The sequence below is a fragment of the Perca flavescens genome, chromosome 2 (genome assembly GCF_004354835.1).
Source record: "Perca flavescens isolate YP-PL-M2 chromosome 2, PFLA_1.0, whole genome shotgun sequence".
In the NCBI taxonomy this organism is placed as follows: domain Eukaryota; kingdom Metazoa; phylum Chordata; class Actinopteri; order Perciformes; family Percidae; genus Perca; species Perca flavescens.
In genome coordinates this window covers 39588128-39614858 of record NC_041332.1, presented here as the reverse complement: position 1 = coordinate 39614858, position 26731 = coordinate 39588128, and the positions used below count along the sequence as shown (strand labels likewise).

The 26731-nt window shown below is 39.4% G+C and overlaps 2 protein-coding genes and 1 non-coding gene across 4 annotated transcripts in view; 2 read left to right on the top strand and 1 right to left on the bottom strand.

Moving 5' to 3' along the window:
- Positions 1-7082: 7082 nt before the first annotated feature.
- On the top strand, positions 7083-7174 carry trnar-ucu (transfer RNA arginine (anticodon UCU)). Its single transcript is given in 2 exon segments — positions 7083-7119; positions 7139-7174. It is a non-coding gene; the product is annotated as a tRNA-Arg (tRNA).
- Positions 7175-9233: 2059 nt separating this feature from the next.
- On the top strand, positions 9234-14015 carry LOC114567104 (fibrinogen-like protein 1). The gene is made up of 6 exons (XM_028596023.1): positions 9234-9417; positions 11834-11993; positions 12200-12297; positions 12379-12467; positions 13295-13491; positions 13658-14015. Exons 1-6 carry the CDS (start codon positions 9306-9308, stop codon positions 13827-13829), a joined length of 828 nt encoding a protein of 275 aa, XP_028451824.1. The 5' UTR covers positions 9234-9305; the 3' UTR covers positions 13830-14015.
- The window catches only part of LOC114567096 (microtubule-associated tumor suppressor candidate 2 homolog), a 90213-nt gene continuing 77475 nt past the window's right edge, over positions 13994-26731 (bottom strand). For both annotated transcript variants that reach the window (XM_028596002.1, XM_028596012.1), the window contains exons 11-18: positions 25300-25423; positions 25053-25143; positions 23925-24030; positions 23565-23638; positions 18089-18187; positions 16992-17108; positions 16636-16733; positions 13994-15344 (exon numbers count right to left, since the gene is read on the bottom strand). In XM_028596002.1, coding sequence (XP_028451803.1) covers positions 15131-15344; positions 16636-16733; positions 16992-17108; positions 18089-18187; positions 23565-23638; positions 23925-24030; positions 25053-25143; positions 25300-25423 — 923 coding nt within the window. In that variant the 3' untranslated portion in view covers positions 13994-15130. The remainder of the gene's footprint in view (positions 15345-16635; positions 16734-16991; positions 17109-18088; positions 18188-23564; positions 23639-23924; positions 24031-25052; positions 25144-25299; positions 25424-26731) is intronic.

Here is a 26731-nt window from a genome sequence, read left to right as displayed (position 1 = left end):
TAAGAAAAGTATTTGTCAATACTTATTACAATAATAGTTAGTTAAAGTACATAGTTTGGACAGTAGTAACACTATGCATTCATTCTAAATATTGTTGCCATTTACAGTGCTAAAAAATACGTCTGTTATCTGCCATCTTAAGGTAGTGCAAAGAAAGAAGAAACGGTGTGTACAGATGGAACATTATCTAATGTCGAACTATATATAATTCATTACATTCACCGCTTCTACATTGTACAACTTAACCAATACCCTAGCATTGTGTATTATCAGGCCAATAGCAACCACAACAATTAGTAGTTAGCTGGATAATCATTTTTCCTAATAGACCATAATATAGCTACGTTACTAACCTAAGGTTACCTGGGAGAGCATCGTAGCTCTGCTCGGGTCCTGCAGGTCTCTACAGAGAGAAGACGATAATTAATACAGCTCCATTGAGTAAGGCCACACGAAGAATACATGATTCCCATGGTAAATTATTAGCTCAGTAAGGTAGCCGGTGGCTACTAGTTTTAGATAACGCTAGCAGTATAGCTAACGTTAAATGCTAACTTAAAAAAGCTTTACTAGCTAGCTAGCTAGTAACTTAACACAACGAAACAACAAATGTCTAGTAACCATGCTTGCAACGTAGATCACAGATAATATATATATTAATAATACTTACACTTTATTAATCTTGTAGGAATCCCCTGTGGAGTGGCTTGTGTGTCCTCCAGACCAGACTCTGAGTCTCTAACGTTAGTTTACCTGCACTGAGGCTGGCTGTCACTCAAACTTTCCCTTAACTTTACCTTAACACTCATTAGCCAATGGGGACGCACCTCTGTAAGACCCGCCCACGCGAGATATTTGTGTCAGAATCACAAGCAAAAACTCAGGGAGCGCAAAGGAGAAAGCTGGGAGCATGACTGCAAACGTGATGGAGAGAGCAAAAGACTGATCATTGAGAAAGAAGCAGAGGGAACTGTATACAAAAGGACATACTATCAAACAAATATAAGACCAATAGTTTACAACTACACAAATGTTTTGTTTGCAAGTTTTAAGTTTTACCTTTGAGGTGACAATTTTTTTGCTTGAGTTAGTGTTTTTTGTTTGATACTTGAGAAGTTTTGCTTGGAATTGAAGTCACAAAACTAATCCCATACAATCAACAATATGCTTCTCTTTGCCTTCACACTTAAAGACCAGACTCCAGATGTGTTCTAAATGTTTAAAACTGCCCCCGAGTCCCATAGTATTGATCAGGAAACCCACAGTCAAGATCTCTACAGGAAACTAGTGCAGCCACTGAGCTGAAAAAATAAGAACACACTGAAGCCCACGACTGACCAAACTTCACCTGCAGCCTCTCTCTGCTGAGCCTGTGACGAAGGACGGCCTCTTCAGGCAGGTAAAACTGGCTGCTTGAGAATCAGCCAATCAGGAGCGGAGCTGCGCTGTGCGCTGCTGTTCGCTGAAGAAGACTGCTTAAGTGTCAGTTTCGGGAAATTTTGGAAGAGAGAGGTGGCGTCGAAAGACTGAGCAGTTTTATATTTAAATATATATATATATATATATATATATATATATATATATATATATATATATATATATATATATATATATATATATATATATATTATTTCTAAGTTCCTAGATTTGTATGCGTGCAACTACCAGTAAGTAATACTGATGTTTGTTATTCGTTTTTATCTCATAATTATGTTACACTGTGTTTATTGCGATGCAATAATGTGGTGGCACGTTGCTGCTTGTTATTGTATAACGGCGGAGCCTCGCACTGCACGTGTGTTTATTTAGAACGCTGCATATTAACGGAGGTGTTGCTTAGCAAGCCTTACGTGTCTCAATTGGAAACCATTGTATGTTGTTCTTGCACAATGTGTAACGTTGTTTATGTTAAGAAAGAATTCTGCTATTCATAATTATTATATGTTCAGCATGTGGTGTATCGTTGCAATTAATGTGCAGTAAAACTAATCTTTGAAGAGATATAGTGTACAAAAGCATGTCTAAGTTTTGTGTTTGCTTAGCATTTATTATGACACTCATTTTAAGTGATATATAACAAAATTATAATGTAATCATTATTTGACATTTATATAGTCTACATTTTACTGATTTATCTCTGTTTCAGACACTTTTTCTAATATTGGAATTTATTATTATTATTTATAATTTTTATTATTTATAATGTTTTTAAGCTTACCATCTTGTTCTTTTTTCCTAAGGTAGTTCTGGCATAGCTTGGACTTATGTTTTGGGTCATTATCTTGCTATAGGATGAACCCCTGACCAACTAGGCGCATACCAGAGGGTACTGCATGGCGCTGCAAAATGCTGTGGTAGCCATTTTGGTTCAGGGTGCCTTTCTCTCTGTACAAATGACCGACCAAACAGCCCCAGACCATCACGCTTCCTCCTCCATGTTTGACAGTTGATGTCACACACTGAGGAACCATCCTTTCACCTACTCGACGGCGAACAAAATCCTGCGTGATGAACCAAAGATTTAAAATTTTGATTCATCAGTCCATAACACCTTCTTCCAGTCTTCAGTAGTCCATTGGAGATGTTTCTTGACACAGGCAAGCCTCTTTTTCTTATTCTGACGTCTTAGCAATGGCTTTCTCGCTGCAACTCGACCTATCAAACCTGCAGCTCGAAGTCTTCTCTTTACAGTTGAAACTGAGACTTGCTTATTACGACCACTATTAAGCTGTGCTTGAAGCTCTTGTCCTGTGAGCCGCTTATCACGCAAGCTGTTGATTCTCAGAAACTTGTCTTCCGATTCTGTTGTGGCTTTGGTCTGCCAGACCTCTTCCTGTCAGAGTTTCCCCCAGTTTCTAAGTGCCTTTTGATGGTGAATACTGTACTCATTGACGCCTTGACTTTCTTCGCAATATCTCTGTAGGAAAGACCAACATTCTTAAGTGTTATGATGGTCTGTCTCTTTCATTGTTAATTGCCTTTTTCCTGTCATTTTTATAGCAACACACTACTTTCTGCAGTGCAATAGTGTTCAAATAATGCTCACGAGGGTATGGTACCACAGTGTGTTCCAACAATACTTTTATACAAACAGAGGGGGTTGTAAGTAATCCAGACAAGTTGGAAAACCTGTGGGAATTGGTAGCACCAACTTTCAAAGTTTGATCAACCTCCATTGCTGCAGAACAGCTTTACGTTGTTAACCCATTTCTTGTTCCCTGAAAAAGGCCTTTTTGTAAAATACTGAAATGTACATTATTTTTCAGTTTTGGGTAAACTTACTTTTTTTTAAACCTCAGGCAGTTCACCACTTACCATTTCAAGCTATTCATTGGACTTGAACTGCTAAAATTTGAATAAAAAACTAAAACAATTGAGGTGTTCTAAAACTTTTGACCATTATTGTGTACAAGTCTCACAGCATATGGAGAGGGGGGAGATAAATCAGACCCTAAGAACTATGTGACGTTCGTGGCAATGTATACTAGACTTTGTTGATTAAAAGTCAGATTGTCTTCCTCCCAAAACACCTCACCACCAACCATCTATAAACCCCCCCCAAAATCTAATTAATAAACATGTACACCAGACAAAAAATTGTAAGATAAAATATATATTTACTTTTTTGTTGATTTCAAGAAAGCTTTCAACTCTATTTGGCAGAGGCTACTTTTACAGACTTCTACACTGGGGTATAAGGGGCAAAATGTATGATCTGGTTAAATCAGTGAATTTGGAAAGTATGTGTGCTGTTAAAATTGGAGAAAAACTGAATTCTTCACCCAGAGAAGAGTTATTCGGCAGGGTTGCAATTTAAGTCTGACCTAATTCAATGTGCATATTAATTGCTGTTGAGCTGGATCAATGTGCTGCTCATGGCCTCTCCCTCGATAGAGAGGTGAAGTCTCTGTTTTATGCTGATGACCATGTTCTACTGTCTCCTACTGAACACGGACAACAACAACAGCTGGACATAAGCCGCATTTTGACTGCAGAACCCTTTCCCCGGAACTAGGAACATTTCAAGGAACTTGTTACATTCTTAATGTTAATAATCACATTCAACCACGAAGGTACAAACTCAGAACATCAAGAATCGCTTAGAAGTACACCAGCTTTAAATAAGCCAAACTAATGCGTAAGTGCAAAATGTCAGTGCAACAAGTGCCATTTTTTTTTTCCTATAATCATCATCTTCTTAATCTGGGTGCAGTCGGAAGAGATGTGTTTTTAGCCTGCGGCGGAAGATGTGTAGACTTTCAGCTGTCAATGGGGAGCTCGTTCCACAATTTAGGAGCCAGGACAGCAAACAGTCGGAATTACGTTAAGTGATTGGATGTTCCTTGGGGAGCAGCAAGCAGATTGGCCGATGCAGAGGGGAGTGGATGGGCTGGGGTGTAAAGTTTAACCATGTTCTGGATGTAAGCTGGGCCTGTTCCTTTCCAGCATGATATGCAGGGACTAGTGTCTTGAAGCAGATGTGGGCAGCAACTAGAAACCAGTCAAGGGAGTGGAGGAGCGGTGTAGTGTGAGAGAATTTGGGAAGGCTGAAGACCAGTCAAGCTGCTGCATTCTGGATGAGCTGCAGAGGTCTGATGGCACTTGCAGGCAGACCACCAAAGAGGGAGTTGCAGTAGCCTGGGCCACGTCCGGGGAAAAAAGGGGACACGCCAAATCTATAGATGAGCCGCAGCTGAGCCGCGCCTGATTGAACCGTACTTATAGTTAGGCTAGAGGAAGGTGTGAAAAAAATGTATACTGGGAACCAAGCGATCAGCCCATTCCGAACAGGCATGCGATCAAAACGGGTCTAGTATTTTAAATGCCATAGTGTCCATGTTTACCTATGGCTGTACCAGTTCATCAAATAGAAAATAATCTGGTCTTTGACATTATTTAATACACATTTAGCCAAACTTCTGCCAGACATATTTGACATCTTTGAAAACTTTGAGACATTGACAGGAAATTTACATTACTGCATGGGATTGGGATGGCGCAGTGGATGTGACACATGCCTTTGGTATGAGAGGTCTGGGTTGTACCCACTGTCATACAGTACATCAACCAATGTGTCCCTGAGGAAGACACTTAACCCATAGTGCCCTAGATGCGTGCAACCTCTGGAGCAAAGTGCTGTAAATCCACAGTTGTGCATGTTGTGGTTAAAGTTATGGGATAAGTGTTTAGAGTTTTGAAAACTGGCATTGAAAAACGAACTACAGATTGGTTTACATGAACTGCTGCTGTGCAGACTGTAGTTAGAGTTTTGCACATCTGTCTCCAGTTGTGCCCACTGTTGTGTAGCCATAAAAAAAATTTTATGACTCGATACATAGATAAACTGATTGCTGGATGCTGAGTATCACTGAACCCACGGATGGAGTTTGCATGTTGTTTGAATCATGTGTTAACATGGACATGAATATTGCGGTTATGAGGCTTATCCTGTTTTTGATCACATTCGGGATATGATGTTTACATGGCACAAACGTTCCCTCATAGCTTACAGCGCATCCACCTCTCTCTCCCACAAAACGCTTCAGTAAAAATATTTTCATAATCTGGTTGTCATGATATGATGAAAGTACGCTAGGAGCACAATACACAAAATATTATAAGATCGGCTGATTTCTGGCGCAGTAAACTGCTTCAGCGGGTGGTTTTTGTGCATACTATGAAATAGAATAGCCACTGCCTGTGTTATTATATTTCCTGGGTCACATGATAGTGATATAACCAAAAGATTTATTTGTTTGAAAAACTAATACAATAGCTTTAAATATTTAGAATATTAAGAAACAATTAATTATACAGCAAAATTTGGTAGTGTTACAACTCTACACATGTTTATTTTACTTGTACAGTACACTATAATTGTACATGTTATCTCAGTATTTGGTAATTCATCTGCTTTAACACCCTCTGAGGTGACAGTGTGGCCCATCCCATGTAGTTGACACTGCTCACCTTGTACTGTATCTTTTCTTTGCTGGATTTTACATTAGCCTCTTTAGCTCTGGCCATCACTTTTCTACTATCTAATCATGTTTTTTTTCTCTGACAATGCAGCGATTATCAAGTTGTCAGCAATTATGTGGACTCCTCGAGGAATTTCCCAGTATTGTGTTTCAATATGCATTCATTAAAGTGAATTGACTGGCAAAACAATCAAAGGCAGTTAATAACAACACACAGACCAAAACTAAAACAGACATTCCGCACCAGAATGGAAATTTCAAAGGAGATAATACTGGCTTTTATTTAGCATTGTTGTCAGAGAAGATAGTATTTCAACTTAGCATGTTTCCTTAGTATATGATGACATATTGTGGTGGTCATTTTTCATTTAATACAATAAATATATTACATATTGTTCCTTTAAGAGTCATGTCGAGTTCAGTCACGTATTTCTCTATTGTGATAGACTCTGCCATAGGATGTGCCCAACACTGATGTCACTCGAATACTGTCTTATCTTGTCTTAAGTCTTATGCTGGCAATAGGCTCGGAAAGCTGTTCTGGGAAGCACCGCGATCTGTCACACGTTTTCTTCCTCTCAGAAACTATTCAAAAAGTACTTGCAACTACAATACTTAAATGCTAGCAGGGTTTAAACATGAACATAAAAAACAAACAGTTTAAAAATATTTTAGGAAGAAGGGTGTTGGTTTACAAAATTTACTAATTTGTGTCACTGAATTGATCAACACAGGGGGTATTCATGGTCCACTACTGCCATCTTGTGGGAGGGGGTTGTCAATTAAAATAAAAATAAAAAAAGGTAGTTAGTGGCTAACAAAGACTACACATGTATTCAGAGCACTCACATAAGAACGTAGAGCCGCTAACATTCTAAACTCTATATTACTCCCCCTACATTACTCCCACGCATAAACATAACATTACGTGCCTGTCATTGGCCCATAGTTGTTTCCAGATTTCTTATCTAGAGTAACAGCATTGTCGTGTCAGTAGCGACAGAACGCAGCGACAGAACACAACTCTGCTGTGTAGAAATAACTTTTGACAACGATATCGAGAGGAGGTTTTTAATGTTTATAGAGTGAAATTCAACAGGTGGCTCCGTGGCGCAATGGATAGCGCATTGGACTTCTAGTCAAGCACTTGAGCAGTGATTCAAAGGTTGTGGGTTCGAGTCCCACCGGAGTCGAATTTTTTTTTTTTTTCCCAGTCGCGCTCCTTAAATTACAGAGATTTTGTGACACAAATAGTATGGTTCTGGTGTATGTTGGTTTTTAAATGCAGTCACCTAACTTGTGTATCCGAGTGGATCATGGTTCTCTTAGCTAACCGTTTTGCTTTCCTGCTTTCTTTTACTTTTAGCAAAAGTGTGACTTCAGATAACAAACAAGTCACATAGTATTGATGACATGCTGAAATAAATACATAAAATTCATCAATGAATGAATAAATGTTGGCAATTAAAATATGAAATATGGAAATAGATAAACATTTATTTAGTTAATTGTTTAAGTATTCATTACAGCATATTCATGTTTTGTCAATTTTATTTATTTATTAAAATATATATTTAGTCAATTAGTCAATTATTATTGACTCAATTATTATTATTATTACTTAGTCAAGTAATAATAATTAATATTATTATATAATTAATTATATTATATAAATAATTAATTCTAATTATATTATTTAATTATAAATATTGGTAATTGATTAGGAAATTAAAAAAAATGATTATTTCTACAAACCCACATTTATACTTTTCTATATTTCTACCTTTTTCATTTATTAATTTCGTTTCTGTATTTATGTTAATGAGGTAGATGGTAATCTAATCTATCAATCTAATCTAACTGTTAAACAAGATTAATCGCAGAATTGATTCAGGTCCACTTTGCCTTACAGTGTGGTTACCACCAACCTCATTAACATACACAAATACTGAAATTAAGTTTTAAGTTTTTTAAGTTAATCATACATTTATTACTGCCTGTACCAACATTTTTGAATTATTAATTTATGCATTGAATTATTTTTGAATTTATGTCAGTATTAATTTATTTTAGCATTTATCTATTGATTGATAATTTTTTGTCTTAAACATTCCAAAATGACAAAAAACAAATAACTACTCTGTTGTTAATAGATTCGTTAATGTTGCTGGAATTACAGACAGTGGAAAAGTGAAATCTTAAATTATAACACACATTCATAATTGGAACATTCTATCACTGGCATCCCTAGTGGTCACATCACATGAGTGAAACTATAGCCAAGTGAAATTTTTGTAAGCCCTGTGGCAGTTTGTAGGTTCAGTTTGAGGCATTATGTATTAGCAGGAGACAATAACTATTTATTCTAGCCACTAGATGGAGGCTATGTGTCAGTCAATGTGCAGTTTAATAATCTCCAGCCATGGTCAAAAAGAGCAGTGAACAATAGCAGCAAACAGACAAATAGGACAGAGGAGAGAGGAAGTCTGTTAGTCTGTATAGGCAAAGTGAGACAAGAGTCAATTAGATCACTGATTATGCAAATGCTGAGGACATCAGTGGCCTTTCTTCTTCACATGGTTGCCTCTCTGGCGGTAAGAAAATCCAATTTATTTTCACTATATCATACTAAACACTATACTCTAATCATTCCATTTGGGTTTTCTGAGCGTAGATGTTTGAGATATAAAATGCCAGTTCCCAGTACTCATATTTCTGTATAGTATCTGTATCTGTGTCTCTGTGTCCCAACTGGCAGAGTCAGGTTCTGTCTGAGGTTTCTGTCCGTTTCTGTCGCACCAAATGCTTGCTCTTGGGGGGAATTGTTGGGTCTCTGTATAGAGTGGTCTAGACCTACTCTATCTATAAAGTTTCCCGAGATAACTTCTGTTATAAATAAAAGTGAATTTAACATCACTTAATGTTAAAGCAATAGTTGAATACAAGCCGTTTAATGTTGAAAACTGCAGGGATTATAGTTTTTTTTTTATTCTCATCTCTTTGTTCATCACTTAAACTGTCAAGAAGCCCAACTTGTTTTTTTTTTATCTGACCAACTCAAGGAGATTTTAGAAGGTTCACTGTTGATTTAAAACTATAAAAACGCAAAGCCACAGAATGTCAAACATGAAGCATTTATTCTTTTATATCAGTTTTTATCTGGAAGCCGTAGCTACTGGTTCTGGCTGTTGTATCCCACTACCCTTAAAGTCTGTGTGTATCGCTCGATGTACCAGTTACTAAGCTTCTCTTTCTTTCTCTTTTCAGGCCCCTGTGCCATGTGAGGAGAATGTGGTCCATCTGGAAGCAAAGATCCAGGGCCTGATGAATGTGATCAACAACCAGCATCTCTACATCCAGGAGCTCCACAACAGCCAGGCACAGGATCTGGAGTACATACCCAACTCACACCTGGGCCCTGAGAACCTCTATAGAGGTAGGGAGAGATACATACATTAGTGTTTAATGTATCTGCCTTTACTTCAAAACTTCCTACATTGTGTCACTTGTTGGCTGTCCTACCTGCCTATAAACCAGTATTTAGTGTTAAAGCTATTAGTATTTTATTAACAGTGGATTAAATGACCAGTTGTAAAAGGGTTTGCTTGTAGCAGCAAACCCACAGAGAATAATCACCAACTCTTTTAGCCTCTATTAGCTCATTGTTTTAGTTTTCTAGCCTAAATACTGCTCATATTGACCTTGTTTCCAACTGCAGCAGATGTTTGGTTACATTGTGGAGTTGGTAAAGACCCAAACAAAGCTCAAAGAAGAGTAAATATTTAACCTTACATTTATTTAAGCTAAAACAACTTTGTAAGGCTATCATGTCAGAGTTCCTCTGCCACCAATGCCCTATTTTAAAGCCCTGGTAACCAACTTTAAGCAGGCAGCCAATCAACAGTTAGCATTTAGTAGCTTATGCTGCCTTTAAATGTGGTTGTGTTTACTGTGTTTACAATAAGAGTCCATGAACACCCCTCTGTTGGGGTCATTACGACCTTGTAAGTGGGAAGCTCAGAGTTCACGAGTTTTGGTGTGTTTTCAGAAATGGCGCAAAGGGTTGCTCTGGTAGTGCTCTCATCTACCAATTGGAAGGATGTGGTCATTCAATCCCTGGCCCCTGCAGTCTACATGTACACATGTGAATGTGTGTGAATGTTTATCTGATAAGCAAGTGGCACCTTGTTAGCAGCCTCGGCCACCAGTGAATGAATGTGTGTTTGAATGGTGAATGGTACGTGTACTATGGAAAAACACTGAGTCGTTAAGACTAGAGAAGCGCTATATAAATGCAGTCCATTTACCATGGTAATTCATTGTGGATGTAATTATATTACTGTTAATATATATGTTAATATTTTGTCATTTTAGTCGTAGATATAGAGTTTTTTTGTTCGTAATTTGATATTAATTAATGTTGATATTAACGGCCTCATCTTTTGCCTTTAAATTTTTAGCATTACGTTACCTGCTTGTTCGCTTGCTATAGTGCGCAACTATTTTATATTAATGAACGTCCGTTAAATTCAAGCCGTTGCCAAATTACTTGATACAAAGCAAATTAAAGGTGCTCTAAGCGATGTCATGCGTTTTTTAGGCTACAACATTTTTTGTCACATACAGCAAACATCTCCTCACTGTCCGCCAGCTGCCTGTCCCCTGAACACACTGTAAAAAAAACGCTATCTCTGTAAACAGTCCAGGCTCCACAAACGGCAACGAAAACAAACTGCGCCAACCTGCACCACGAAACATAAACAGTGTTCCAGCCAATAACCGACAAGAAGGATTTGGGGTCAAGGTCAAGGTAACTTTATTGTCCCTGAGGGGCAATTGTTTGTACAGCCAGCAGACAGATATAAAGACAAGACACACAACAATACAGCCAAACATGAAATACCCAGAGTATCTGAAACACAATAATAACAGTTCTGGCAAATTGTTTAAAATGGAAATGGAAGTTGGGATAAAAGAGTTTCTGAGTCTATTGGACCTGCATCTGGGCATGGCACCGGCCTGAGGGAAGTAGCTTAAACTGGCAAGTGGTGGCTAGGGTCAGCAGCAATGGATTGGGCCTTCTTTGCCACTCTGTTGGAGTAGATGTGTGGGGAAGTTGATGCCTGCAATCTTGCCATGTCCTAACAGTACTCTCTAGTCGTTTTTTGTTTTTTATGGACAGAGAACAGGGAGGGGTGGAGGTTTGGGGGTTAGTGTGTGGAAGGGAGGGAGAGGGGACTGGGATGAGGAGGAGGGAGGGGTGAGCTAGCCTTCGTTTTGTTTGAAAATACAGTGACAGTGATATCACCCAACATAGCTTAGAGCACCTTTAAGCCTTTCAGCTCCACAAAACTGTGTATTTGTCAGTATGGCTATGTTTACAAAATGGTGTAGTCATCAATTAAAATACATCACTTTACAAGATAATTACCTCTTCTGAAGAATCCATCATGTTTTTTAATGTTCCATGTTAGCAACTACGTGGAGGAGGGGGGGGTGCGCGATCATCATCATCAAAGCTTGCGTCATGTGGATGCTCCGACAGTGTTAGAATTTAGAATTCTTCATGGGGGCGACAGAAATTACTCACTATAGCTTTAATGCCGCCATTGCCGAGCGGCACTGTTCTAATGACTTACCACTTGAGTTCCATTAAAAGTCAGCATTAGGCAACATTTCTGCGCTTATTATGATCATGCAGCTGGAAAAAATACTTCCAGCCGCTAGGAATCTAACAAACATGTAAAGCAAATATGTCTGTGCGTTTCTGTTTGTTTCTATTGCGTTAATAGCCTACCAATTATTCACCTACATGGTTTTAAAATTTTCCTTGTATATCTTTGTGCATACAGACTGCTCCGAGGTGTTTGCAGACGGTAACGTGGCCAGTGGCCTGTACGTGATTCGTCCGGACGCCTCTCCCACCGCACTGAGCGTCTACTGTGACATGAACAACGGAGGAGGATGGACTGTCTTCCAGAGGAGAAGAGACGGCACAGAGAACTTTGACAGGTGTGTGTGTGTGTGTGTGTGTGTGTGTGTGTGTGTGTGTGTGTGTGTGCGTGCGTGTGCGATCCCGCATGTGTGTAAATCCTATACTCACATCTTAACTACATAATTGTCTCAAAAGAATGTCAAAGCTTGCCTCGCTTTTTTGGTTCCTTTTTTGTGTATAAATTAAATTCTTTCTTGCACGCACACAATCATTGTGTGTCCAGAGCGTGGGTGGAGTACAAGCATGGATTTGGAGACCTCTACTCCCCTGATGGAGAATTCTGGCTGGGCAATAATCGTCTACATGATCTCACCTCACAAGGTGTGTGTTTATGTATGTGTGGGTTTGCATGATTTGTTAGACATTATAGGATTGTTGCCTGTGTAACTCAGTGTTTTCTAGGAAACTACACCCTGCGGATCAACATGGAGGACTTTGAGGGTAATCAGCGCTATGCAGAGTACAAGAACTTCAAAGTGGATGATGAAAAGGTAAAACAGAGACACAAAATAAAAAATTTAAATAGTATGAGAAAGTAAAATGGCACTTAGTCCCATGGTTGAGGGTTGTCTTAAGAGTTGTTGCAACAAAAAGCCAATTCCTTCCCACAGGATTCAAGATTTTCAACTAAGTCATCTCATTCGCTTATTCGCAATGTTTAACACATTTTTGGAAAATGATATGAATATGCAAACTGGATTAAATCAATAAAGCTTTTGTAATTATATGTCTGCCCACTCTACTCTTAGCTTATAACCGTCTCTCTTCTGATTTGCATTATTTTGTCTTTAACCTCGCCCTCTCTTTATTTCCCATAACAGTATTCTTATTTAGACTGTTTTATGACCTTCGTTATGGGAACAACAGCGAGGATGTCTTGCTCCAGTCCTGCCAGCTGTTCTCATCTCTTCCTATGCAATCTCCTTTAATTCATTTTTCTTTGTCTTACCATCATACTACTGCCCCTTACTGCTCCTTAATCTCCCTCTCAACACATGTTCCTCTTCTTATCTCTATCCATTCACTTTTTTCTCCATTTATCCCTATTGCCATCTTTCCCATCCTCTTGTTGGCCTATCTTGATGTCATTTTTAATAATGCCCTCTATTCAGAACAAAACCTCATCACCTCCATCAACCTACAGTATCATAAATGTGATGATAGTGTTGATTGTATATAATGTTTTCTATTTCTAAATTAAAAGTTTGTTCCTCATTAATACAAGAATCAGATAATAGTGTAAAATGTAAAAAAGAGCTTTTGCAACATCAACGATTCATTCAAAACTCTTTGCTTTTACTCCCCTGTTCACGGAAAGGACCAGTACCAATTACATGTGAGAGAGTATACTGGGAATGCAGGGGATGCCCTGGCTGATGGCCCCCCTTTTGCTGGGCAGAAATGGACCAGTCCAGGCTTGGACTCAAGCAGGGTCAAATTCAGCACCTATGACCACAAGAATGACGGTGACACTAGGTGTATCAGACACAGCAAGTCAGGCTGGTGGTTCAGCAGGTAATAGACTCATATTTTAGCTTCAATCTCACTGCGGCATCTCAATTATGTGGCTAAGAACAACATGCAAATTAATAATGGAAAATAAAGGGATAAAAGTTGAAAATGGCTATATATACCAGTATATATGTCTAATCTTTTTTTTCCTTTTACTTCCTCATCACAGGTGTGATTCAGGCAACTTGAATGGTCACTACTACAACGGGCCGTACCAAGCAATGGCGGATGATGGGGTGGTGTGGTACACATGGCACGGTTGGTGGTACTCCATCAAATCCGTAGTCATGATGGTACGAGCCACTGACCTCGAACATCCGCCACTGGTAATTGCGCCGTGATTCGTGATTCCAGAAAAGCTCCTCATTGATGTGCCTCATGGCCGATAGGCTGAAGGCAAGTTTGGAAGCAACGTGTCTCCTTACTAGAGCTAAAAAGCTTACTGTTTTTTACACATTTGACTTAAACTGAATATATTTTCACCAAAATGTATACCTTGCATTTATTTTAATGTTCAAAATAAAACAATGTTGCTTTAATCTAATGTCATATTGTATTTATTCTGTGTTCAAAATAAAACATGGTGAACTGAGGCAATTGGAGATTTTTCAAACAGGCCTGTTATCGGTCAGTTACAGAGTCTGGGAGTTGTTCTGGTGATTTTATATGTGACCCAAAGCAAAAACAGATATGTTTCTGTTTGGACACAAGGTGATTTTAGAGGAGGTGGGGGAGTCGTATGCCTTTGTTAATGAGAGATTTAAAGGAAAAAGTAAAGGGGGAGGGGGGTGAACACTTTCCTGGCAAACACTTCTGCATATTTGGCTCTGAGATGCCTGCTCAGATTTAACATCCGAGGGTGATTACATTCCACATAGTTGATTAAGGTAGAGGGTTGTGAGGAGCTTACACGGAGGAACAGATATCCTTTGGATGAAAAGTTCATGTCAGTAAAGGTCAGTTCCTCAAATGAACAAACTGAATATTTTTTCCTGTTTGCCCACAGTAGGACATCAAGTTCATCCACTTCTTTCAGAGGTCCAAAGCAGATTGATTGAAGTGATTGAGCTTTGCTCTTTAGGGAAAAAAACATCCTCTTTAAAAGAAGGGAAAAAGCAAAAGAATCCATGCTAATCAAGAAGTACCCGTCATTTTATGATTATGCCAAACCCAAACAACTTTGAGTATGTTTTCACAAACCTACATATGCCACAAATCCAAGGTTTTCTCTTATCCACTCCTTTAGCAAGAGTGGTATAAAAGAGCAGGATGAACTGAACTTAAACTGTACAACATTTTAGAAATAAAAGGTAGGAATAGTCAAAACAAGAGTGAGGCGCCAAGTACAGACCCTGAGGTGTGCCTGTTATTTGTTTTCTTCTTTTTTGAAAACCAGGCATTTGGTAGAGAACAAGGCCAGTCCCACTCTCAGACTTAAGTGCATCGGTGCCACTGCAATGTCTTTTCGCTTTCAAAATAAGCGTCTTTAATGCAATTTATTCCAAATGTACAAGTTTATCATTAATATCCAACAACACTGCTGTGACTGAAGTCTTCCTCTGTATTTGAAACAGCTCTGTGAGGCTTGTAAAGGTTATGAGGAGAAGCAGAAGGAGAAAGGGGTTGTCGCTTGTTGATGGGGTTATCTGGGCGATACAGGTGCAGTTGTGGGGAAGGAGGCAGAGTTCTGTGGTGAGTTGAAGGGTGAGGTGGGTGAGAGGCGGCGGGGACTCGCCAGCAGGTCACCGTTGTGCAGCTTCCACAGTAGCTCCTCATTCTCCATGGACAGACGCTTGTTGACCTTGGACTCTTTCTGCAGTGTCTGCTGGAGAATGGCCTGTTCACTGGACAGCTGCCTGCAGGGGGAGACAGAGAGCTTGGAGTGGGCTGAAGGGAGACACACTGTTGCTATCATGGTTCATAAAGATTAAAGAACTTCTGTAAAACATGCTTTACACTTTTTAACACTGGTTAACTAAACTTTCAAACAAGATGACCAGCAAGATGATCCAACAAAATATACTCAAATGTCCTTGTTTCACTGGTCAGATGATACACTAATCAGAAAAACAATATAGATACTGATAGACATGCTTGTGATTATTTTACCTATTCAGATTATTTATTCATTTGAGATTATTGTTAGTGTTAAACTGTTTAAATTCAGGGCCTCATAATAAAGACACTTCCTTTATTGTGATATGTGTCACAATGTCTTATTTTACAGATTATGAGTTAAAGAAAAGGCAAATGTGAGAGAAAGGTCAGATGTGAGATAAAACCACAGGAAAGCATGACTGATGACCTTTTGTTCCCTCTGCATGAGCTAAAAGTCCAAGGACAGTGAGCTGAATCTCCACAATTATTTCACATATATCACATAACTATTTAAATGTGTCAGTAAAAATCCTACCCTAAATTAGGCTAGGATTAAGATTATGAGACTAGATATTGTTTTAGATTTTGGATATTGTATAGCGTAATATGACATTACTGGTGTCTTTCCCAGTAACAACTTTATGTAATTTTCAAAACTTACCAGACTGTTCTCGCAGTTCTATTATTTACTTTTACATTTTTGTATATCCACATTACTGATTATTGTTTGTCACAAATCTCATTGTGTAAATATTGTGCGATACCGATAGATTACCCTACAATATTGTCGTAATATTGATAGAGGTATTTTGTCAAACATATTGTGATATTTGATTTCCTCCATATCCCCCAGCCCTACCCTGAGTTTTAACCTGTTTGTAGTCACTGCCTCAGAGGGTAAGACCTCATAACACTTGGTATCCCAGGCTGGTTAAATCAACAGTGAGTCTTATCTGTACAGGTCTAATATTGTCATGAAGTAGAGACAGATGGATTACTGAGAGAGAAATGGAGCAAAATTAGGAGGCACATAGACTGAAAAATCCTGCTGTAGAGCACATGGCAAAACTGACGCCTCTGTAGAGAGATGAATCACCATCTCACCACACACACACACACACACACACACACACACACACACACACACACACACACACACACACACACAAACACACACACACACACACACACACACACACACACACACACACACACACACACACACACACACACACACACACACACACACATAGCACCTGGAGAACGTACTTGGAGAGAGCAGCGTGTTTGTCCATCCTGGCCTTGTAGTCCTCGTTCTCCTGTTGGACCTTCGTCAGACACTCCTGCAGTTTCACATTAGTCTCCAACTGTGACACACAGCAACAAAAAGACTATATGCATATATTCCTCTGAACGGTGACAATATGTCTGGACTGCATGCTTTGTGCTCATCTTCAATTTAGCAATTTTCTATTTTACAGTGTACAAAAAGTCAAAAAGTAATCAGATTTCTTTCTGAATATTGGACTTTTGTGAGAATGAAAAAGCCTCTAAAAAAGCATTTAGACCACAAGGGGGCAACCGACACTCCAAGATGATAATATTTGAAAGAAAAGGATACTTACCAGTTTGTCCATTTCCATGAGCTTCTTCTCCTTATGGTGCAGCTGGTTGTTCTTGATCTCCAACACCACCTTAAGACTCTCCAGCTCCTGCTCCAGGTAGACTGTGTGGGAGTCCTTCTGCACAAACAAACAAACATACAAGTTAGAGCAGGCTACATGAAACTGTAATGTCCTCTGTGGGGAAAGCAGCTCCCTGAGACAGCAGACAAAAACAGTAATACTGATTACAAGTCACCATGTGATCATGCTTATCATGTCATTTCTGTGAGCTAAAGGCTCTGACACACCAACCTGATGGCTGACAGTCGGGAGAAAAGGAAGTCGGACTGATCAGTCGGCTCCCTGAGGTCAAAAAAGTGTATCGGAACACACCGAAGCAACTTGAGCGTACGTAGCGTGCGCGAGACGTAATATGTCTCCATAAAAGCAGGCGGCGCTAATCTGTATTGTCGCCCAAAAAATAAAAACCTGAAATGACGGAGCATCTCTCTAGACCTAGTAAACACAGAGCATCATTGTTTTCATTAGAGAGTGTTGATAGTAGTCAAGAAGGATCGTTTGTGTCATTACTTGCTGAACGGAAGAAAATACTATGGCTAGTAATAAGAAGATACTGGTGTCAGCTCCGGTTTTCTCGTGCACTAATTCGCAAGTCAAGGGCTAGCACTCCATCAATCAGATTGGTACACACAGGGTGCCCCCCTAAAAATATGATTACCCCCCCCGGTAGCCCCCACCAATCCATTGGCCTAGAGTGCTGGCAATCTAGGCAAACAATGAGTTCTGTCGCTTGGCTCCCTGTTCTGCCAGTCTTCCCAGCCCTTGACTGTGTTGTGGCAGACTGAGTCTATAGAAAATGTGTATTGTATTCTGATATACAATTTGTTTAAAATGAAAACAAGTGAAACTAATAACGAATGTGATGTTTTAGTTAGCAGAATTACATTATGTTTATCCTATCCAATATTTCTAAGTAGATTTACTATGCTGTATTTTGATAAAATGTCCCCCCCCCCACACACACACACACCCACACCCACACACAAGATGTCAGTTCATGGGGCTCAGAATAAATTTAGAGTGTGTGCCATCTTTACCAGATTTTTGTCAGTGAGTATTTGCTTCCTCCTCTCCTCCTCTGCTTTCAGCTTCTCATTCAGAGCTGCCTTCTCTGCTGACAGCTCAGATATTTTCTCCTGGTAAGGGGGATAGAGGTGGACAAAAACAGAAGACATAAGAATTATTGAGTGAACAATGAGCTTTGGTTCTTACCAATTTACTGACTTCAGAGTCAGAAACAGTAGCAGGTAAACTCATCCAAATTCTTCACTGTGGACCTGAGAGGGATTAAAACACTTTACTGCCAATATAAAGAATAAGCAAAGCGTTTGTTTTTGTTTATGTAGGAAAGACTCCAGAGGTGCTACACATTAGAACTTTTAGAATTCATCTTCCTGCAGAAATATGTCCTTTTTCTTTAAATGTATTCATACCTATCATAACTTTGCTTTGCTTTCAACATTAAAACTGAACTATTTACTCCACCGTTAAATTGAAGTTGTATGGCGGGCAGCACACTGACACATTATAAGAAATAATCTTTCTATGATAAATCATATGCACTCCTTTTGGTCTTTTTTTTCCTGGAAAAAAAAATGCAGAAAAATAGTTTTTGGGTAGCAAGGCAACTTCGTTTTTTCTATCCAAACTGTAAAATGCTGTGGGAGAATGCTGCAGCACATGTTTAGTAAACCCTAGTCTCGCTTTGCCAGGGCCACGTTCAGCCCCGACAAAACATAGCAACACGTTTCTTTAAACTGAAACTGGGGTTTGTAGATCGCACTGTTATGTGCGCAAGCGCTGTGCCTTTTTACTACCACAAGTTTACATACACGTCTCTGCTGATTGGGTATCACCTGTGACACAGCCAATACTGTAAACGATAGACAGTATATCGGACAAATATTGAACAGAAATTAAAAGTGTGCATATTTATTTTGTTTGCAGACATGGAAGCTCCTTGGTTGGACAAAAATTTGTTTAGTTTTTTCAAACCAAGAGAAAAACGAGAGAAAACATAACTCAAAGCCTGTACACCGTTCTGAGGAAACATGTCGTTCAACCAGGAAACTGTAGCAAAACGGTGCATACTGTTATGAGATTGAACGTAACCCAGACCTTTCTCCACAGCACTGCGAAGGAGGGTCTGGGTAGTCCACACACCATTCCAGGATAGGAGAAAAACATACTCTGGTTTATTGGCATTTCTTTAAACCAATCACAATCGTCTTGGGTGGTGCAAAGTAGCCTCGGGAAGGAACTTCTTTTGGTGGAACGTGTACGTTCAGGGGCGTTGGACTGGGGGTAAAACCGATACTGATTACCAGGGCCCAAGGGGAGAGAGGGCCCTTAAAAAGTCTGGAATATGTTTTATTTCACCTGGATATTTTCATTTCCTAATTAAATTGCATAATGCATGTCAGATGAAATGTAAAGTTAGTGTATTGGCTGAATAACTTGGTTGATTGATTTTGTAGCCTATACAAAAAAGACCTCACCCACCCCTTGCTAATGCACCAAATGGTTTAGTCCATCTGCACGCATTTTGTTTACGTTAGCTAGTTCAGTTGAGCATCTGGTGGAGCGCAAACTTCTGCTGTAGAAATGTCTTTCTCAAAGAAAGCCAAATCAGGCTACCAAAAAAGAAAGGAGAGACAGGAGAGAAAACAGAATGAGGGGAAACAACTGGTAACTAACTTATTTACAAAGAAAGGTGAGCACAAACTAGAAAACGAAATCCATGGTGCTTAACTGCTTGAATATCTCCGTGCCTGTTAGTGCTAAAAACAAACTGAGACAACCCATAGAAAGAGCAGAACATACAGTTTCAAATGATAATTTGGTTATGCTCGTAATCTGAGGTAAAGGCTAAATAAATAAACTACACTAGCAATGCTGTTTGCATATAACACACCATTGTAATAGCCTAATTTAAAACATGTTTATATTTTAAATGAATAGGCTATAATGTCTATAATTAGCAATAATAGGCTAATCAGTGTCATAGGTAGCTTGTTAGCTCATCGGCGGATACATATCATGTCACCATTATAGTTATGTCAGATTTAGTAGAAGCAGATGTTAACATTGTGAAACACATGGCCCTCAGTTTCAGAAACTGTCACAGCAGGGAGCAACAGACCCCTCAGCCTCCTTTTTGGATTTGAAACAAGGGAATCTTATATCAAAATTAAAGCAAACCATGTTTAGCCATTTTGACTGAAAGGTGTTAAGCAACACTAACATCTTAGTGTGTTTTATTATATTAGGTTACAATTAGGATGGGGGTGTTGAGGAACATGGGAGCCCATCAGGACTGCCTATGCATAGGGCCCAGGGTCTGGTGCTACGCCCCTGTGTATGTTCAAAGGTTGTTTTAGTCGTGCAACATAAAACTCAGATTGGACAGATAGTCTAGCTAGCTGTCTGGATTTACCCTGCAGAGATCTGAGGAGCATTAACCATAGTCCTCATAAATCCACCGGAGTTTAGAACGCCATCATAAAGGAAGAGGAAGGGGATGGGCACCTGGCCGAAAAGAGAGATTTCACCAGAGCAATCCCAGAGGGGAACGTAACCTTTAACCACCATGCACTGTAAGATCCTCTGCTCTTATCTGCTACAGGTCTACTGCACATTCAGTGCTTATGCAGGGAAAATTAGATACACACTTTACACACACTGTTCATACTCACTGTGTTATTAAAGAAATAGTTCACCCAATAACAAAATAAACTTTATATAGTAGGCCTACTCACCTCTCTAGGCTCTCTATGGTCCCAGAAAAGGTTTTCAATCAAATGGTGTTAAAGACATCGGAACACCCGAAAAATGAAAGCATATCAGTGCAAACAGACTTTGACGGAGTCCGAATGAAAAACAGCAAAAAGGTTCTAAAACATGGCATCAGGATTATGTCATATCTTGCGAGCACAGAGAAAACATGCTCACGAGCAAATTATATAATTTCACATGTGCAGATATTACTTTTTGCGCACCAATTCAACAATCAAGAGTTGTACAGACAGCTGCGAGTGTGAAACAAAACATAGGGAGAGGGAAAGAATGGCACCTGAGTGTATTAAACTAAGTTGCACGTGCCTGCAAGTGTCTGCTTTGCGATTGCTGGAGGGCATACACGCTCTGGCAGGTAAACTCTGCTCTCGAATTTGATTTCTGCTCACCCTAATGAAACTGACTTTGACGGAAACCAAGGGAGGCACTGGACCCTCCTATGATTGGTCACTTTTAGGGCAATCTCACCCACACAGAGCTTATTAGTCTACCTTGATTGACAGCTATCGTTCAGAAAGCCCGGTGTAGCCTACCGGCCAAAAAACTAAAGTTTTGTGTCTTTGACAGCACCGTAAATAAAGTAATGTATAAGTGTCTCTCATCTGTTTTGTTGTTGGGATGCAATGCTTTTGAAATGTTCGTAAATCCTTGCCAACGTACTACCATGGCTGTTGTTTAGCCTGGCCAGCCAGTTTGATTAGCCTAATCTATAACAGAAATTTAGAGTCAACTAGCCAGATACTTTGTGCTATCTTGCACTACATTGTTAAAGTTACTATATGTAACTTTTTAATATTTCTGAAACTGTGTAATTTTTCATCTGATGATCATAAGTGACCAGTAACAGTAACTGAGACTAAAAGTGAAAAGAACGCTATTATTATATAGTTTTTATTAATGCCTTTGCCTGGGTCCGATTTTCCCCGCAAAGTCACAAAATGATTCTTTAACAAATTTCGTTAGTTTATAATAGGAAGAATTGTAAAATATAATTTTCTTGAAGCTGTTGAGTCAGAAAGTTTTAAGTATTAAGTAAACCGGACACGTTTAAAAGGGAGTCGTTGCTTGAATAAAGGAGACATTGCTATTAAATATAAAGTAATTAGAAAACGTTTTTTTGTCCAATGAACATCAATTGCAGCTTAATTGCAAACAGGTGTAAAACCGAAATATTCCCAAAATGTGCCCCTTGTATGGACACAATCAATTAGCATTAATTAAACAAACTGGACTTTGGGGTCAAGTGTAGTCAGATCTGGGCCCAGGCCCCTTACAGCATCAATTCCATTTTATTTTTATATTTAAAATTGCCACCTGCCTCAAGAATTTGGTGTTCTTCTGCAAAGCAGACACACTCGCACTTGGTGGCTGCTCTGTGCGCGTGCTGCTTAGTTTAATACACGCAGGTGCCATTCTTTCCCTCTCCCTATGTTTTGTTTCACGCTTGCAGCTGCCTGTACAACTCTCGATTGTTGAACTGGTGCGCAGAGTAGGGCTGGGCGATAAAACGATAACGATATGTATCGCGATAGACACGTAATCAATATCAATAGAAAATGCGGCCGATAAAATGTTCGATAACTTGTTTTTCTTCATCAGAAGAAACCAGAGATTGTGAAGCAAGTTTGGTTGCATGAACAAAGGCACTCGCTCTCTGGTAACCTAGCAACGTAGGGAGTGACACTCTAACAGCCAATCATGTAACAGTATCAAGTTTGGTTGCGCCACATCGCTGTCTCGTGTTCTTCAATAACAGAACCGGCGGCGTGGAGTGATAAGTGGAAAGTGAGTGCCGCAGCGAGCGAGGAAATTGTTGATAAAACAAAAGTCAGTATGGCAGTTTTTGGGGATTTTATAAGTCTGACCGTAGACAGACCAATGTCGTCAGACCGTCGTCCCCACCAACACTGGTACTACCACAAACTTGTTTTACCACCTTAGCCGCGCTCACACTTTGGAGCACAGCCGTATTCGCCAGCAACGTCCAACAACATCTGCATCTGCTACACGGCACAAGCAGTAGACCACCATGGAGAGGTACTCTGCATCAGCGCCTTACTAAACGCTACAAAGAAATAACGGAGGCAGACATGCTGAGCACTGTCCAGAAGCCAGGTTACCAACCTAGCACTAAACCTGCAGAAAATAGTTTCTCAGGTTTCTTATATTTAACATTTTGCACTATTTTATTACACTTTATGAAGCATTTCTTACTTATTCTTTAATTTTGCACCTTAATGTTAAGAGATAATTGTTAAGTGTTCATTGTGATTTTAGACCTATGTTTACATTTTAATTATTTGAGTGTTTTCCATGGTTGTGTTGACATTCCTGCTTTATAACTGAGGGGATTATAATCAGAGGAAGGTTAAGTTTAAAATAAACATGTTTAAATTTAATATATTTTTCTCCTGGTCCTTATTTTAAATAGGTCATAAAAAATATCAATAATTATCGATATCGACCGATATGAAACACTTATATCGCGATACAGTTTTCAGCTATATCGCCCAGCCCTAGCGCAGAGTAATATCTGCGCATGTGAAATGATATAATTTGCTTGTGAGCGTGTTTTAGATGTCTCAAAACCTTTCTGAAACTTCCTGTGCAGCATTATTTTTCCTAAGTTTCTTGTATCCATTCGTGGGCTCACTAAACTATTGCTAAAAGCATCTTTTGAAACCTTTGTGTTAATATTAATATATGAACGACTCTTACAGAGAGAGATGTTTCAGTCTCCTTCAGAGTTTTATTCAGGTTCTCCAGGTCTGTCTGCTGGATTCTCTTTAGCTCTGAAATGCACAAACATATACACGAACACACATTTATTTATTTTTACATTACATTTACATTAGCATCAAGTGATCGAGCAAAATAACGGACTAGCTAATCAGTAATGACTAATCTTGAATACTCATTCAATATTTTAAAGCAATTAATGCATGTACCGTTAAATATGGAAATAACTTCAGATAATCCTCAGTTTTATGAATGACAGTGTTAGACCGGTAACAAACTTAAAATATTGTAATAATATTTAAAATATTAAGCTGTGGTATGTATTTGTCCTGCACACACCTTGTGTGGAGGTCTCATACTCCAGTTTGAGAGACTCCATATTCTGGCTGTGACTCATTTCCTGATTCTTTCTCTCTGCTTCCTGTTGGCTCCTCAGCTCCTCCACCTGAAGGATGCAGATGCAAATTAAGGTGGTGTTTACTATTTAAAAATGTCATGTTTGTTCAGGACACCCCCGTCTGTCGCTAGCAATGATGACGCAGTGATTAGTGACGATTCTCTCTGACCAATCAGTAGTCTGCAGGTTTTCACGTCACGCCACCTCGCTTGGAACCTCAACGGAGGTGATACTAAAAAAAGTACCTGTCAGCTAGTACCAGGGACTTTTTTTCATAATGGAAAACCTAAAAGGCGAGTAGAGTCGAGGCGAGTCGAGTGTAATGTAATGGTAATTGAGTGTAATGGATGTAATGGAAAAACGCCATTAGTAAAGCCAAGTGAAACTAATGCCTACCATACACTAGAAGACTTTGAAAAGACTAAAATGTGACACCGTCCCACATCATATTGTCATTGAGTTTTAGTCCCAGACAATAGCATTTTACTACCAAGACTTAAAATTTACAATAATATCAAACACATTTGATTTTGTCAAAACGTCAAGATGGGAAAAAGACAGATTCAAGAGTTCAGTCTGAGGAGGGTAGGATGATGTCCAAGGTGTTTACAGTAATGTAAAGAACCAGTAGAGACATTTTGTTTCCAGTCAGAGCTCTGTGCAGCGTCTTTGGTGTGTGTTTCCACCATCTTAGATAATAATGTTCAAGATTCAGAAATCAATGCATTCAATTACATGTATTACATATCATGTTTCATTGAGTGCTGTCTCTGTCACCTGTTGTGTTCAACTGTGATTATTTCATAATAAAACTTTTTTATAGGAGAGACATAGGCTGAAGAATATTTTACAAGACAAACAACTATTTGTTACTGTATACACATAGAAGAGTGACTGTAACATTTGATTAAAAAAATTAAACCATCTAACATTACTCACTGAGACAGGAAAAAGTCATTCCCGTCCAGTTTGACTTGGAGGCTAACCCTATGAAGTGTGTGTTTGTGTGTGTGTGCGTGTGTGTGTGTGTGTGTGTGTGTGTGTGTGTGTGTGTGTGTGTGTGAGCTGACCTGCTGTTCCATTAACATGCGGCATTTGTCAGCCTCCTCCTGGTACGTCTGGTGGACTTTGTCCCACTCTGTTTGGTAAAAGCTCCTCAATCTGACACACAGAGGAACATACAAATAGACACAAATTACATCCAGAGAAGAGTAAAATCACAGTGTGGTAACACTGAGCAGTTATAGTTATAAAAACCACATGTATGTGAGGATGAGTGTCCAGTTGTGAGCACAGCAGCAAAGATGAATGCCACACCTGTCCTCCAGCTGCACTAGCTCCTCCTTGTGGTGCTCCTCCTGCCTGTTCAAGGCCTCCTCCAAGCTGACGCGCACTTCCTCCTTCTCCTTCTGCAGTCGGTCGCAGCACTGTGATGATGAAACTGAAAGGAGACAAGAAGAGCGAGAGGAAATGTTGTTTGTACTACTGACTAAAAACACTTCAAGGATCCTTTAAAGTACCTGGACTTGTGTTTGGGAATAAATGTTTCATATGAAATGTGGAAGAGAAAAGGACAGAGTGACCGAGCAAGAGGCCGCCTGACAAAAGTAAATCTCAGACAGGCTTTTAGTTGGGGAGAGCGAAATAAAAAGCTGGCCATCTTGTCTCTGTAGTTTTTGATCATGTAGTGTAATCATAACACATGCACATGTACAGCTGTTCATATTTATGACAGTGTAAGTGAATTGCACTCTAAAACGTTTGCCAAATCCCAAAAAATCCAGATTCTTACATAATGGTGCTATAAAGTGTGATTTCCATAACGTACAATCATCATATCACATCATGTCAGTCCAGACTATACTGAGATTGGACATGCCTGGAACTATCAGTGTCTGAACAGGTAATGAATGTGTTTGTGTGTGTGTGTGTGTGTGTGTGTGTGTGTGTGTGTTCTTCAGCATTCTTCAACGACATTCCAGTTAAATTACTCTTACAGCAGACATGAGATCCAACCTTGAAACATCTGCAAGTCAGCTCAGAAGTATGCAGCAAGACTCATTCTTCTCATTACTAATTTGAACTCTCACAAGCACATGCCTGCTTCCCTCTGTCTTTACCTATCATCACACACCATTTTGATTTAAGTAAAAATATCTAGATATAAAGAATACCTGGACTACCAAAGATCTCTACCTCTCACTGCTTATGGGACTGTCATTTTGTCGGCACTTACACAGTTCCCAGATTTGCAGCAGAGTTACACCATGTAAACACTTCACCCTGGTTAAAATCAGAGTTCTCATAACCCGGTTAACAGACCTAGAGAACTCCTTCAGTAACCGGCGTATTCCTGCACATATACATAACCGGATCAGGTTAAGCGTCTGCGCATGGTTGTTGAACTGGAAATAATTTGTCATCGCTGTGAGTCGTAGTCGTTGCTATGATACCATACAACAAAAAAGCGATGCCTGAATCAGCGGTACATCGGGAAATGGCTAAACAGATTGTCCATCTCTGGGGCTGTCAACACTGTGTTTTGGCAAAAAAAAGTGGAGGGACCGAGCAGCCCCCGCTGCAGTCGCTGACTAATGTTAATGTTAATTAGCTAACGAAGTTAGCTTGATAATTCCACCTGACACTGGGTGACACTTGTTACGGATATAAAGACCCGAAAAAGTTGTCAGTTGTCTGGTGAGAGCACTGTGCTTTCCTATGCTGTGACAAGAGTGTGTAAATGAAATAT